Source organism: Ahaetulla prasina, chromosome 4, assembly GCF_028640845.1.
Source record: "Ahaetulla prasina isolate Xishuangbanna chromosome 4, ASM2864084v1, whole genome shotgun sequence".
NCBI lineage: Eukaryota > Metazoa > Chordata > Lepidosauria > Squamata > Colubridae > Ahaetulla > Ahaetulla prasina.
This window is the reverse complement of record NC_080542.1, coordinates 124,838,094-124,852,359: the sequence shown is the minus strand read 5'-3', so window position 1 is coordinate 124,852,359 and position 14,266 is coordinate 124,838,094. Positions and strand designations below refer to the sequence as shown.

The 14,266-nt window shown below is 34.4% G+C and overlaps 1 protein-coding gene across 8 annotated transcripts in view; it reads right to left on the bottom strand.

Annotated features, from left to right (window-relative positions):
- The window catches only part of ANKIB1 (ankyrin repeat and IBR domain containing 1), a 51,628-nt gene that overhangs the window by 19,078 nt on the left and 18,284 nt on the right, over window positions 1–14,266 (bottom strand). For all 8 annotated transcript variants that reach the window (XM_058180843.1, XM_058180842.1, XM_058180847.1 and 5 more), the window contains 9 exons: window positions 12,108–12,316; window positions 7,863–7,951; window positions 7,021–7,165; window positions 6,154–6,320; window positions 3,367–3,455; window positions 2,216–2,346; window positions 1,743–1,877; window positions 503–589; window positions 343–409 (listed from right to left, as the gene is read on the bottom strand). In XM_058180843.1, the coding sequence (XP_058036826.1) occupies window positions 343–409; window positions 503–589; window positions 1,743–1,877; window positions 2,216–2,346; window positions 3,367–3,455; window positions 6,154–6,320; window positions 7,021–7,165; window positions 7,863–7,951; window positions 12,108–12,316 (1,119 nt within the window). The remainder of the gene's footprint in view (window positions 1–342; window positions 410–502; window positions 590–1,742; window positions 1,878–2,215; window positions 2,347–3,366; window positions 3,456–6,153; window positions 6,321–7,020; window positions 7,166–7,862; window positions 7,952–12,107; window positions 12,317–14,266) is intronic.

Below are 14,266 nucleotides of genomic sequence, written 5' to 3'. Positions count from 1 at the left end.
TATCTAGAGAACAATGCTTCCTTAAATATAAAAAGGGAGTATTTAGCTGGGCAAAAATACTTTGGGTTCCGTTCAGACTGAACCATCAATTCAAAGAGAAATGCAGGAAATGCATCCGCTTGACGCTAGTATATTGTATATCAAAGAGATTTAGAATGAGATTTAGTTATAATTTTGTTGCAGAGAATATGGCATATTTTCAAACACGCCTAAAATGCTCTGCTATATTTAATATAATGTATTAGATCATTAATCAAACATAGTTGGCAAAAACAATTAAATTAATACAAGAATATTATTCTGAGTCCTCGACCATACTGTAGAAAAAAAAAAGGCACTTACATCCACCAAGGGCTCTACTCAGCTGCTCCATCTTTTCTTTGGCTGTTTTGAGAAGGCGCTGTTCCAACTAAAAGAAATAAAATGAAGACAATAATGAAAACTTTGTATTTTGAACAAATAAAGTTAGAAACTGATTTAACACAAATATTTGTAATCATACTTGATAGCTGAGCTCATGGTTCTTAAATCTTGTATAATAGTGCATAAATCTGTCAAGTTCTTGAAATCTTTTGTGTTTCTTTTCAGCCTGAAAAAAAGTTACATGAATAAAAAAGCAAATTTTAAATTTTTCTCATAAGCAAGACGAAATATTCCAGAGTTCTTAAATTGTGTACAATAGAAATATACTCACACAGAGTAAGGAATATTGAACAAATAAATTAGTCATCTGAATTCAACAGACAAAATAGAGTAGTTAATCAATTTTGAATCAAAGAAACTCATGATATACTTGAAGTGTTATATTAAATTAGAACTTGGGTTTTAAGTCAAATGAGGCCAAACATGTGTTGATTCTGTCTGAATACAATGCTCACTCCATTCTAAAATGAGAGGGAATAGCTGTTCCATAATTATTTCTTTCATTATAAAAGTGGTATTCTAAAAGATCAGGTTAGGCCCCATCTACTTATTAACTAGAGATTCTGGCTGAATAGTTTACAAGAGACACTTGCTGACTACGAAAATTCAAAGTCTCTTTTTTCTTTTGTAGTCCAATATAGGGGGCAGGTGTCTTAAAACTGAAGCCTCCTTCACCTTTTTTCTATATTGCCACTTTCAATATAATGCAGGTGGTAGGACATTTTAACAAACTCAAAATATATATCAACACTCCCATGCTGCAATTAATGAACTGAACTATTAAGGGGTTTTTTTCCCAGTCAAAGTAATGCAGCTACTATTATGAACCAGTAAATCAAATTTGGTTGTTGGTAAGTGATATTCTGGCTTACATATGAAACAGATTTTCAAAAACAGTTCCTCTCACTTACAAGAAGGGCTTTAATCTTTCACTTCACATCTGTTTTCTGTACCTTTATTTTTGGATACTGATAGAAAATTGGCTGGCTTTCAATTACTGCTGAGTTTGACCTTTGCTTAAATTTCTGATATGCACAGAAGACATGGATGAAGAATGTTTATGAAGCTCATATTACATATATTTTGGAAACAGATGGATTATGAATACTTAACTAACAAAAATACTTTTTAAGGTTAGATTTAATATCATCTTAGTTCAGCTGAACATGATACTTTTACCTAATGTTAAATGTCTACCTATGAGTTAAATAATCACAGCTTAGAACAATGTATGGAATCAGCCATTATATTCAAAGCAAGAGAATAACATATAATGATGATGATAATGATCTATTCCTGAAAATAAATCATTTTCTTACCTCTGCTGTCATTTCTTTAGATTGTTCTTCTACGTGTTGAATTACTTCATAGCGAGTACATCTATAATATCCTCCAGTAGAAGAACTATGTTTTTTCCATTCTTCAAGGCATATCCAACAGAAATCATATTTGCACTAGGAAAGGAAAAGATATACATACAGTATTCTGATATACTATACTACGCTAAAAATGTAATTATATCTGTGATGATGTCTTCAGTAATATGTCTTTATCAATTCTTTAACAAAGTCTAAAACTGATAAATGATTATTAACTATGAGTCATCTGAAATTATTATCTAGAATGTGATTTAGATAAATGTTGCCTTTTATAACAGCATTCTACCCTAAAATATGGCTTGGTCCAACTGTGCCTATCTTTCTGAAAACACTAAATATATCTTCTGGTTCTTTTTATTTTTCTTTAGACATTGGGTCTAGGAGTGACATAACCCTGGACAATATTTGTTCACCTTTGCACACTGCATGTGGTTGCATCCTTCATTTTTCTGAATGGGAGATTTACAGTTGGCACATGGTTTGGAGTTTGTGAGTAACCATAAGCAGTTAGCAGCATCTTCATAAGCTTCACTAACTCCCACAACTTTGAAGAGGGAAACAAAAATATTAGGTGCATATAATGTTCATGTAATATTTTTCTTAAAACAAAAGGTTCACTGCACTTCCTATTTTTTTAAGTTTGTAACCTAACATTAAAAAAAATCCACCTGTGGGACATCCCTCAATGTTAAAAAAAACCTTTGCATTTCAAAGATAAATCTGACACAGAATTTAATTGAACTTGAAAACCATTTGAAATTATAATTTCCTATTCATGTGACACTGACCGCAAGGGTTCTGCAACTCTCCTCCTCTTCTCCCATCTGCCTATCTCTCCCACCATTTCAGCTGACTATCCAGTGCACCAGCGAGCACAAAGCTGCTGTGACACAGGAAGCCCAAGCCTGCTCCCTCCCTACCACATCCAAAAGGCCTCTGCAAGTTACAAGGCCCAGCAGTAAAAATAAATTGTTCCATGTACCCTTGCATTTATTTGCAACTACTGGCAGGTGTGTCTAGCCGATGCAAGGCATGGCCTTCCAGAGAGGCTGCCTTGTGTCACACTGCAAGTGGACACCATACTCATGATACTTTGGAAGATTCCTTTTCCAAGTTCACAAGATTTGGAAAAGAGTGTTCCAAATGATTGTGAGAATGATGTCAGCTTTTGTGATCTCTAGAAAGAGGATCTTTCTGAGCAATCACCTTTGCTAGCTTTCTATATTTTCTAGTCTAGAAAGCTAGCAAAGGCAATAGTTTGGAAGGGCTCGTTCTCTAAATTGCATGATTGGGAAAAGGAGCCTTCCAAACAATTGCGAGAATGATACGAGGCGGCTTCTATAACAAGGTCGGGCCTATAAGACACAAGTGGAGCAATTCATGTACACTACGGACCCCTGCAACTGGTAGAAGTCTCCCAGGCAGGGATGGGGAGAAGAAGTCCAGGCTTTCTGGTCCACAGTAGGTTTCCATGCACCAGTGGGCCCTATACTCTGCATGAGTCTTATAACACATTGCATATTTTCTATAAAATAGACAAAAAAGACACAATGGACATTCTTACGCTCTTCAGGTTTCATTTCCGTTATTTTCTGCAGCCAGTTTTTCCAAGTTTCACAATCACAAGGTTCATGGGCTTCACCTAAACACTCCCTAAAAATGAACCCAGAGTTAGAATAAGGGAAGAAGTAAACTTCACATTAAAACAAATGAAACACTTGCTACAGAATTTTTGAGAATAATTGTAAAAAACTGAAATTTAAATCTATTACTTGAGTTCATTAAGTTGGCCAATTGTGAATTCACATATAAAAGCCCTGTATCTTCAGAGTATCCTATCTAAAGCACAAGGAGATTTAGGATTGGAATCCTACCCCTACATAATATATCTTTAGGCATTGCTCCCTTCATTTGTGTCATGTCCTACAATAAGAGGAGTGAAAAATTGAAGTGCCTAAAATTGAGATTTTTCTAAAGTGAAGAAATAGGTGAACTGTGTAAACTCTACACAGTGCTCTAAGCAACCCAAAAGATAAGATCTGAAACTATAATATAGTGTAGAAGTGAACAAAGCACAAATGAAGCCTAGTCAGAACAGGAATTTATTTGCTTATATATTATCTATTAGATATACATTCTGTGTTTCCTCAAGACAGCTTACCTAAGAGGTCCTAATTTATTTTACTCCCATGACAATTCTGTAAGAAAGACAGAATGGCTGAAACAGAAAGTGATTGATCCAAAGCCACTCAGTCAGATGCCATGATTAACTATTGACTTGAATCTTAACTTCCTTGGTTCTAATCTAATACCATTATAACAATCTGATTGTTAAAAACAGACCAAATATTTAATATCAGCTCTCAAATAACAAGCCAAAGTTATATGAACTAGGTTTCCCAAAATTATTAAAGGCAGTTATTCTTTCAATTTCACCTACCTTTTAGACATAACTTCATCTTTTTCTAAAATACTTGAGAGTTATATAAATTATACTTCTGATCATTTGCAGAAAATTAACTCCTCTCTGCAATCTACATGCAGATTGGTATCACTTCCTATTTCTCAGGAGTGAGAAACTCCACAGGAAGAAAAGCAGAGGGATAATCTTGCAGGTTTTAGCAACCATGTTTTTTGGAACAGGAAGGAATACTTAAAAACTGGTTAAACAGCAATATTACGACAACATATACATATGAGGAATATTTTTTCCTTCTATCCTTATTCCTCATAGATCAGTTTTAGAAATTTTTTATGCATTATAAAAGAATAACAGGTGCCTTATCGATAGAGAAATGTGAGCATGGCTCGGAATAACCAATGTTTTAGATAATAAAACGCGTGTATTGTTTGATGCAAAAATAATGTTAAAAATCTTAATTTTCAATATTCTGGTTTTCAATATCCGTTTACGGTAATATATATTCCTTACATTTTTTTAGACTTTTTAAATTTCTAAATTTTAATTTTAAATTTTTAAATCTTCTGTAATTTTATATGGGGTATTTTAGGTTTGTCAATTTGACGGTTTTAATTCGGCCACCATTGAATAAGTTTTTTAAATTGATTTTTAACTTTGTATATTTATTGCTTTTTATCTTGGCTGTACACCACCCTGAGTCCTTCGGGAGAAGGGCGGTATAAAAGTTTAATTAATAAATAAATAAATAAATAAATAAATAAATCAGAGGTTGGTTATATGCGGACATGCAGGTAGTTCTCAGTTAACAATGACAACTTAGACCAGAATTTTCATTGCTATGTGATGTAGTCTTAAAGTGTGACATCGTGTGACAGCATTTAATTAGTGATGATATCCCAGCTACTATTATTAGGTGAGGATAATGGATGATAAAGTGGCTTCCAACAAGCCAAGTCAGTGGGAAAGCCAGAAAATTCACAGGCAGACTGATGGGCAGGTAATTCGCTAGTGGGTGCAGAAGAATACACAAGGGTCCCATGTCGCAGAACACAAACAAGGTGAGGCTTGAAGAGGATGCTGCAAGTATAAGAAAGTGCAGATAGGCCCAGCATAGTGAGGCTTGGGGTGGTTGCTGCAAAATGCAAAGAACTAGTGTGAAGCAATGTAAGTGGAGCAGGGCTCATTATGGCTGCTATAGGGTGTGGAAGTGGAAGATGTAAATTTATATGGAAGGCCAAAATGAGCATAGTGGGTTTGGGAAGATCCAGTGTGTTATGAATATGAAGGTGTTTGGGATAGCTGTCCCAGAGTGTAGGGTTCACTTGTGTAATGAAGCATGGTGGGGCTCAAGGTGGCTGCTGCAGGGTGTTGGAGGGTATATGAGAGGCTGGTGAGGTGTAATGGAAGTGTGGCAGGACTGGAGCTGGTTGCTGGAGGGTGGAGAAGATGTACTTGAGTGACTTATAACCTTCCCTGCCAGCTTCCCCACTGACTTTGCTTGTGGGAAGCCAGCAAGGAAAGTCTTGAATTACAATCATGCGTCCTGACTGCAAACAGGTTGCCAAGTTCCCAGATAGCAATCATGTGGCTGCTAGGATGGCCAGATCTTTGATGGCGAGTCATAAATGCTCATTTAGCACTGTTGTAACATTATAACTTGTTATAAGTGATTATTAATCAAGGACTATCTGCACTGAACAAAGACCACTAAAATATGATAATTCATTTTTTATTCAACTATTGAAAATTTTGAATTAAAAATATTTAAATAAAATCAGAATATTGGAAATATGCAAAAATATATTTACAAAACGTGAATTATGCTCCCAAAACTGTTACCGGTAATTATTTCAATGCTTATACACAGTTTTCAAAACTAGTCCAAAATAGCCAGTAAAAATTCCAGGATCAAAAATAAACAAGCATTACCAGCAGAAAAGATGTCCTTTCCCACAATCCACAGCGGGGGCTCTTAATAATGGGAAACTAAGTGTTTCTGAACCAGTTGTATTAGATCCTTGTCTTGTTAGTCTGACTGCTCTTTCACAGGCTGGTGTAGGGCACCATTTAATAGAAGGATTATTTTCAACAAAGGCCTGAAAACAAGATTTAAAAAAACGGAACTAGAAATTAATTTCCATTATGAACTAAATCTTTCTATACAAACCTTATTCAGTTTATGAAGAGCATGGTTTAAAATAACTATAAAAATAAACATATATCAAGCTAAATAATTTTATTTATTTGAAACTTAGCCCAAGAATTATGTGGCATGAAACTTGATTATTAATAAACAAAATGTTACAGTGATAGGAAAGTTTGACATGATCCACCTGAGTCAGCTACTGAGTGTAGAGTAGGTCCTAAGTTTATTAACTTAGGACCTACTCTACCAACATATTAAAACTTATTGTTCTCAGTGAATTGCTGATTTAAATGCAAACAGTCAGTCAATCAATCAATCAATCAATCAATCAATCAAATAAATAAATAAATAAATGCAATCAGACAAATTGTTGTCAGCTAATAACTTTCTAATTGACTGACTGACTTGATCAAGGTTTATAGGATGCAAAGCCCAAAGATAACTTTAAATTATACATACATTCAATTATCAGAGTACTTCGGATCATGGCTAAATGAACATATATACTATTTTCCAGTGCAGTAACAAATACTCTGATGGTTCCAGGGAGCAGCAATTATTTGCCCACCTTTCTGAGTGATTTCTTTTCAATTCAGAATAATAAACTCAACCAGATGGTTAAATCACATTCTCATAATCTCACAGTTTACCTTAATATCAAACTGTAGGTAGCGTTTATCCATCTCCTTGGAAACCACACTTTCTATTATCTCCACTGGAACAAGTTGAAAGCAATCATACGCTGGGCAAAAAATATTGTGAGCTTCACCCTCTTGAATCTTCATATTCAAAAACCTATTGAATATATATTAAAATTGAAGAACAAATATTAACTCCCTCAAAGATACAGAGCAAAATTAACTTTCAATAATAGTTTATCCATCAGGATAATCCAACGATTTATAGTTAAACAAGTAGTTCCAAAGATTTTTTTCAACCACATGGGAGGTGGTCAACAAAATGAAGAATATACTTATGAAAGATCCACATGGGGTTGTTTTTATCATAATAAACTTTCAATGTTTCAGTCTTATGAAAAAGACTATGGCTTGGTTAAAGGCTCATCCTTTGATCTCCCTTCTCCCTTTCTTTTACTGTTGCACTTGCTTTATGATGTATCTAATCTTTTTTATCTTTTTATCTTTAGAATAAGCCACCTTCTAGATGGTGATCAGCCAGGCTGGGAAAAACAGGCACCATCATTAATGGGGAGGATAATTTACAGAAAATGAAAGCTACAGATTACAAAAAAGAAAAAGAAAAAGAAAAAAGGAGGAAGGAAGGAAGGAAGGAAGGAAGGAAGGAAGGAAGGAAGGAAGGAAGGAAGGAAGGTGTACTCGATATACTAAAATCAAATTTTCAACATGAATAGAATTTCTTATTTCTGATGATAACTAGCATTTATATCAAAACTTTTAAAAATATAATTACAAGAATTAGACTGTTGACCATTCAAAATAGTTTTTAATAAAAAAGTTAAATTTGTACTTACGCTTCCCAACATGCTCTACAAAACTCATGCCCACAAGGCATATCTACTGGATCTTCAAAGATGGAAATATTACACATACAAATTTCACACTGCAGATAAAAAAAAAGTTTAAAAATTAGTGTATGTTAAGATGGTCTGGTCTGATCCACAGCCTCTTTTAATTTCTTCCATTTTACTTATTTCATTTACATCCTGCCCTTAGTCTGATGTTGCTGAAATGGGAGAGTAACAACACGTAGAGGTTGTGGTGGTGAAGAGATGTAGTTGAGGAAGGTAAAAGTAACAATTTATATTGATTGGTTCAAACATTTTTAGTATTTCAAAAGAGCAGTAAACAAAAAACATGCTATAAAATGTTACTCTTTGTTTTTTAAGATGAAAAGTTAAACTGAATGAGATCATATTCACCAAGGCTTAGAAACTCAAGAAAACTATCACTGTTTTATATTTCTGAATCCACTGAAAAAGCCATTTTTACACTGGTTACAAGAAGGCTTTTTATCAGCCCGGCTGATAAATCAGATGTTCTATTCTTCCCTGAAGGAGAGAATCTAATATAGACAATGCATCCACTGCTAACATTAAATTACCAGATTACTGCCATGCTCAGTTTGTGAAGTAGCCCATCAAGGCAATATGTCCTCCAAATGCAGTAGCAAGAATTGTGACTAATGCTTTTATTTAATGCCACCATCTCCCCTACAGCTTCATTAGTTACCCATTATTTTCCAGACTCAATTCCAAGTTGAGTAACCTCTATAAAGCTTTCAATGGTTTGGACCCAATTACTAGAACTGTGTACTCTGGTCTGTGTGGCACTCTTAAATCCACAGTGAGTCACATTTTCCAAGTCTCTTAATAATAGCAACCAACAATGGCTTTTCTTACAGTAGTCCTTGACGTACGACCACAATTGGGTCTGGAACTTCTGTTGCTAAGTGATGTATGAGTCATGCCTGATTTTGTGACTTTTTTTTGCTGTGGTCATGCAGTCATTAATGAATGTGGCTTGCTCCATTGACTTTGCTTCTCAGAAACCCCTGGGAAGATTGCAAATGGCAATCACTGACCCTGGGATGCTGTAATCATTGAAAATAACTGCTGGTTGTCAAGTGCCTCAATTTTAATCATGTGACCATGAACAATGCAATGGTAATAGGTGTGAGAACTGGGTCGGAAATCACTTTTTTCAGCACTATCAAACTTTTAAGAGTTATTAAATGAACTACCGGAATTGGAACACTGTGGAACTTTTGAAAACAAGAGCATTCCCTTTTGTTATGGCTTAAATGATGAAAGGGTACATAAGCCAAAGCCATTTATACAGAGGCCATTTATACATATTTAAATAGAGTGTTTATGTTTGACGCTGACAAGACAAATATGGAGAAAACATGATTCCATAACTCATTTTAAAGAGGAAAGTGTGTGGGGGGCATTAAAAAGGGACTGTTTTTCAAACGGATTTTCCAATTATAATGAAAACCCTTTGACATATTAAAAGTATGATGTTCTCACTGATATATGGAAGACCACATAGTAATAGTCTACAGTACCAGAGTATTAGGAGGCTGACTGTTAAAATTAGTGATTGCTGAAAGGTAAGAGGAAGACAAAAATAGGAAAGATACAAGAAAAACGTAAGTACAACTACATACAATAGAAGTATATCAATTACATACAATAGAAACTAAAATTCAAATTTTCAATGGAACTACAAGGACATCTTACACAATAATAGCCACAGAACTGATCACAATTCAGCAAAAATACGTTTTTATGTAAATTGTCAAATATCAGACCTCTTACTGCAAAACTGCTAGAATGAAATAAAATATAGTACTTTACTCTTCACAGAATGGTAATCAAAAAAGGTCATGAAATTAATATTAAACGGATTTCCACTGTTATAGTTTTCATCTTTCCTCTCTTAAAAGTAGATAGTCTTTGATTTACAAACACAATTGGGATTGGAATTTCTATTGTAATTAAGGGCAGTCATAAAAATTAATCACACAGCTGTTAAACCAATTTGGCTTCCCCAATCCTTTCCTTGTCTTAAACTGGCGGGAAGGGAAGGGAAGAAAGAGAAGATTTTTAGGAATATTTCAACTTCTCATAATTGCAGTAGATTTTATTCCAACAGCCCAGTTTTTTACTGAGGGCAATAAAGTACCCTTATTGCTTAATCTGAATTTGAATAATCTGTCATATGCATCTGTAACATTTAGAGAGAAGAAGAAAAAGTTTTATGAGAAAGCGTTGTTTAATTGTTTACTTCCTTTATTTGGGTTGCATTTATACATACTGGCCATATAAAAAAACAGTTACTATTTACCCTATTACAGATAACCCTCCACTTATGACCCATAATTTCATCATTGAACAAAATGGTCATTAAGTCAAACACTATATGACCACTTTGATCAATGATCACAAACCTAGCTCTCTCAGTGGTGATCATTAAATGACCGGCAGATCATTAAGCAAAGCACCTGGGAAAGGGCCAAGGCCTCTTGGACATGGTGAGGGGGGAGAGGGCCTGGACCTCTCAACACATCTGGGAGGTCCAGGCTCCCTTCCTGCCTCACTGGAGATAAAAGCAAATTCTTCAAAATGCTTTCAGAATGCTGTCATTCACTGGCGTTTTCCCCTGCTCCAAAAGTCTCAGAAGGGCTCTGGATGGGAGAGAAATTGCTAGCAAATGCCAGCATTCTAAAAATCCCACAATGCTGGCATTCACTAGCATTTTTATCAGATTTGACATCTGTCCTCCTGTATGGGTAAAGAGGGGAGATGAAATCTCTCAGTATACAGAGGCTTGATTCTAAAATCCAAATGTACTCTCTGCTTGCAATCTTCCCTACCATTGACTTTTTGGGGAAACTAGCAAAGATTGGAAATGGAGATCACATGATCTCAGGGCACTTAGCAACTGGACATAAATGAGAACAGGTTGCCAAGCACCGGAAATACAGATATGTGACTGGGGGCATTCAGCAAGTTGTTTTACTGTAAAAAGTAGCTATAACTCTATTATGGGTTTTACTGCACCGTAAGAAGTTGGAAGTCACTGCTTTTTGTTTTTCTTTTCTCTTTCCCTCACTTTATCTCCTCTACACCAGCTCCTTTTTCTGTTGTTAATGAGAGTGTGGTGGTTCAGCAGTTAAAGACACTGAACTTTGAACACTGAGCCCAAGTTTGAGACATAAGTGCCATGCCACAGGATGAGGTCCTGTTACTAGCCCAGCTCCTGCCCATCTAGCAGTTCAAAAGCATACAAATGCGAGTAGATAAATAGATATTACTTTGGTGAGAAGGTAACAGCATTCTGTATAACTTTGGTTATATTCATGCCAGCCACACGATCAAGAAATGTTTTCAGACAATGCTGGATCCCTTGGTTAAGAAACGGAGATGAGAAATGTCCCTAGGAGTTGGAAATGACTGGACAGGAGAAACATTTACCTGAATCTTTTCTCCATTGTTTTTATTTCTATTTGTATGTTATATTAAGATTTTTTTTTAATAAAAACATATATAAATGGGAACAGATTGACAAGCATTCGTAATATAGTCATGTGACCTGGGGGGGATGCAGTGTATTACTTTATGATGGTCAGAAGTGCTTTCTGTAAATCACCAATTCCATGGCCATCGTGACTGCAATGCAACAGCTGACCTGAAACTCTGATGATGCCTCCATCTCAATGTAGAATTAGAAGGAGAATATTTGCTCACTACAGCTCATGTGTTTAGTTCTGCATACAAGGATATTGCCTAAGCAGGACTAATAAAACTGCAGTTTAATAGCAACATTTTTTCTGGTCAAAAGTGAGGTTTCATTCTATTACTTAATATAGAAAAAAAAATGTTGTTGCAACTACTTAAAATATGACTCAGTGAGATATTTAACAACTTGAAAATGTAGCATAATCATGTAATATTACTTGCACAAGTAATATATTATTGTACATTGAGAGCTAGTGTGGTATACTAGTTCAAATGGTGGATAGGAAGCAGAGAGACTGAGTTTCTTGTTCACCCTCAAAGACAGACACAAGAAAATGACTCTGAATCAGACACGTTCTTCCAGCCCAATGTAGCTCACAAGGTTTTCATTATGGGGAGAAAAATAGGAAAACTCTTACCACCGCCCTGAGCACCTGTACAGAATGAAGGATACAAATCTAATAAATAAAATATTGTATCATTCTAGAAATCTATTTTAAGAACAAAGCATACCATAGTTGTCTCAATGTCCCCTGGTGAGAGGCTGATTTCATCTGGAGAAGTGATAGAAGAACGAGTAGTCCGAGGAGTTCTTGGTGAAGGAAGTGTATCCCAGGCATTATATCCACTTGGAGGTGGGGTTGGCATTTGAACACCTGAACGCTGGCAGCAGTTCTCTGGATTAGTCATCCAAGCTTCAAGTAATTTTTCTCTGTCCCAATCTTAAATAAAAAGTGTCAAGAAAATAGGATAGCAACAACTTTTCAACAAAATGTTATAGAATTTTAAAGTATAGATATTATAATCTTAAAAAGTTCTTATACATAAACATGGACATATGTAACGGTGAAGAAAAATCTTCAGAATTAAAAAATTAAGATAAGGACTAATCACAATAATATATTCAGAACAGTTTCCCAGCTTTCAAGACTGTGTTGTAGGGAACCAAAGTGCAATTCTGTCTGATGAAATACTAACTGATCTATTGAAGGAAGGTTTTTAAAAGAAAAATGGGATTTGACTTTTAAAATTGTTTTTATTTTTTAAAAAAGGAGATTCATCTTGACCTTATAATTACTTGGTTGATCTTAAAACCATAAGCAGGCTAGGATAAATTCAAAGAAATTGGGGGGAAGGAAGTATTCTGGAATAAGACAATGGTAAACTTTTATTTTGTTGTCACGGAAACATATGGTTGTGTCTAAGAAATCTTTAGAAATTAATTTTAATTCAAAGATGACTTTTCTATTATATACGTATGTGCTGAATAAACCAAACCAAACTTTATTTTTAGCTTATATAGCTTATAGCTAACCTAAAAGCTATAACCCATAGCTATTTAGGCATTGAAGAAACGTGTTCGTTTTAGAAAATCAAAACAGATTTGTGCTATATTATGGTTATAATAGTTATGCTATATTATGGTTAGATTTATTGCTGTCCGAAGTAGAAATGATTTCCTCTTGAAGTCTAGTTTTTTTGAGCTTATTACAAATTATTCCAGTTCAGTTTTTAATTGAACCACTTTACTACATCCTGACATTTTGTGACAGTGATGAGAAAATCAGTTTTATTAGCTGCTGTTCAACAATTTATTAATTGATTTGTGAGATTTTATTGTATTTTATATATAGGTACCAAAAGCATAAAACTGTGTTTTTATTCCTGCCCACTATCAGTTCTGATCAGTTTTCTCTTTGTTCATGTTTCGTTCACCGATTTATAACCATTGTATATAAAAAAATTAAGAACCAAATCTCAGGTATGTACTGCTACATGGTTCCAAAATTATCTGCATAAAGGATTTAGATCACAGAATTTGGTTCTGCTTAGCTAAATAGTTGTCCTGCTTAATTCTAAATAAAAGTAGAAAAGTTCTATTTTTTTTTAACATACGAGGTATTTACATTTCGTGTGACCAAATGAATGAAGTTACAATTAATATATATCAAGAAACAGTCCTTTATAATCTCAGTTTGCAAATGAACTGCTCTAAATTTGAATTTGAGATTTTATAGAGTTTGATTTACAGTTATTCATGATTACAGTCACACTTTTTTATTTGTTACAAGCTCTGATCCCTTTTTTAATGATGTTACCTTGCACATCAGTGAGATAAATCATCTGAACCTTTTTAAACAAATTAGGTTAAAACTGCAAAATTTGAGTTAATTCCTTAAAGAAAGTGACTAAACCAAATCATGATCCAAATCTTACATTATTCTGAATTATCAATTGGATTGTAATAATAGTCAAGAATTTGACATAAATTTCCATCCTTAAGAAGGTTGCTACAACTGTTAGCATTAAGTTGACTATTCTGATCAAATATACTTTATTCTTCAAGACAGGAATAAACCATTCAACTTACTTCCAATCTCTTGCAGCTAAGAATTCTATAATTCACATAACTGTTAGATTATACTTTCATAGCGAGAGGACCTATCCCGCTTCAGAGGAAAACGATTTCCAATATTTAGTGCTCAAGCTCCAATAAAATTACTATTCTTTCATGATGATCATTAAAATACTAATCTCACCACTATCAACATTAAAAATGATTTTATACTTTGCAACATAAGGAATGGGTTAAATTACCAGAAATGCAAAATGGAATAAAGTGTTTAAGCAATTTGCATTTATAACACTCTGTCATTTTTATTAGAAAAGCA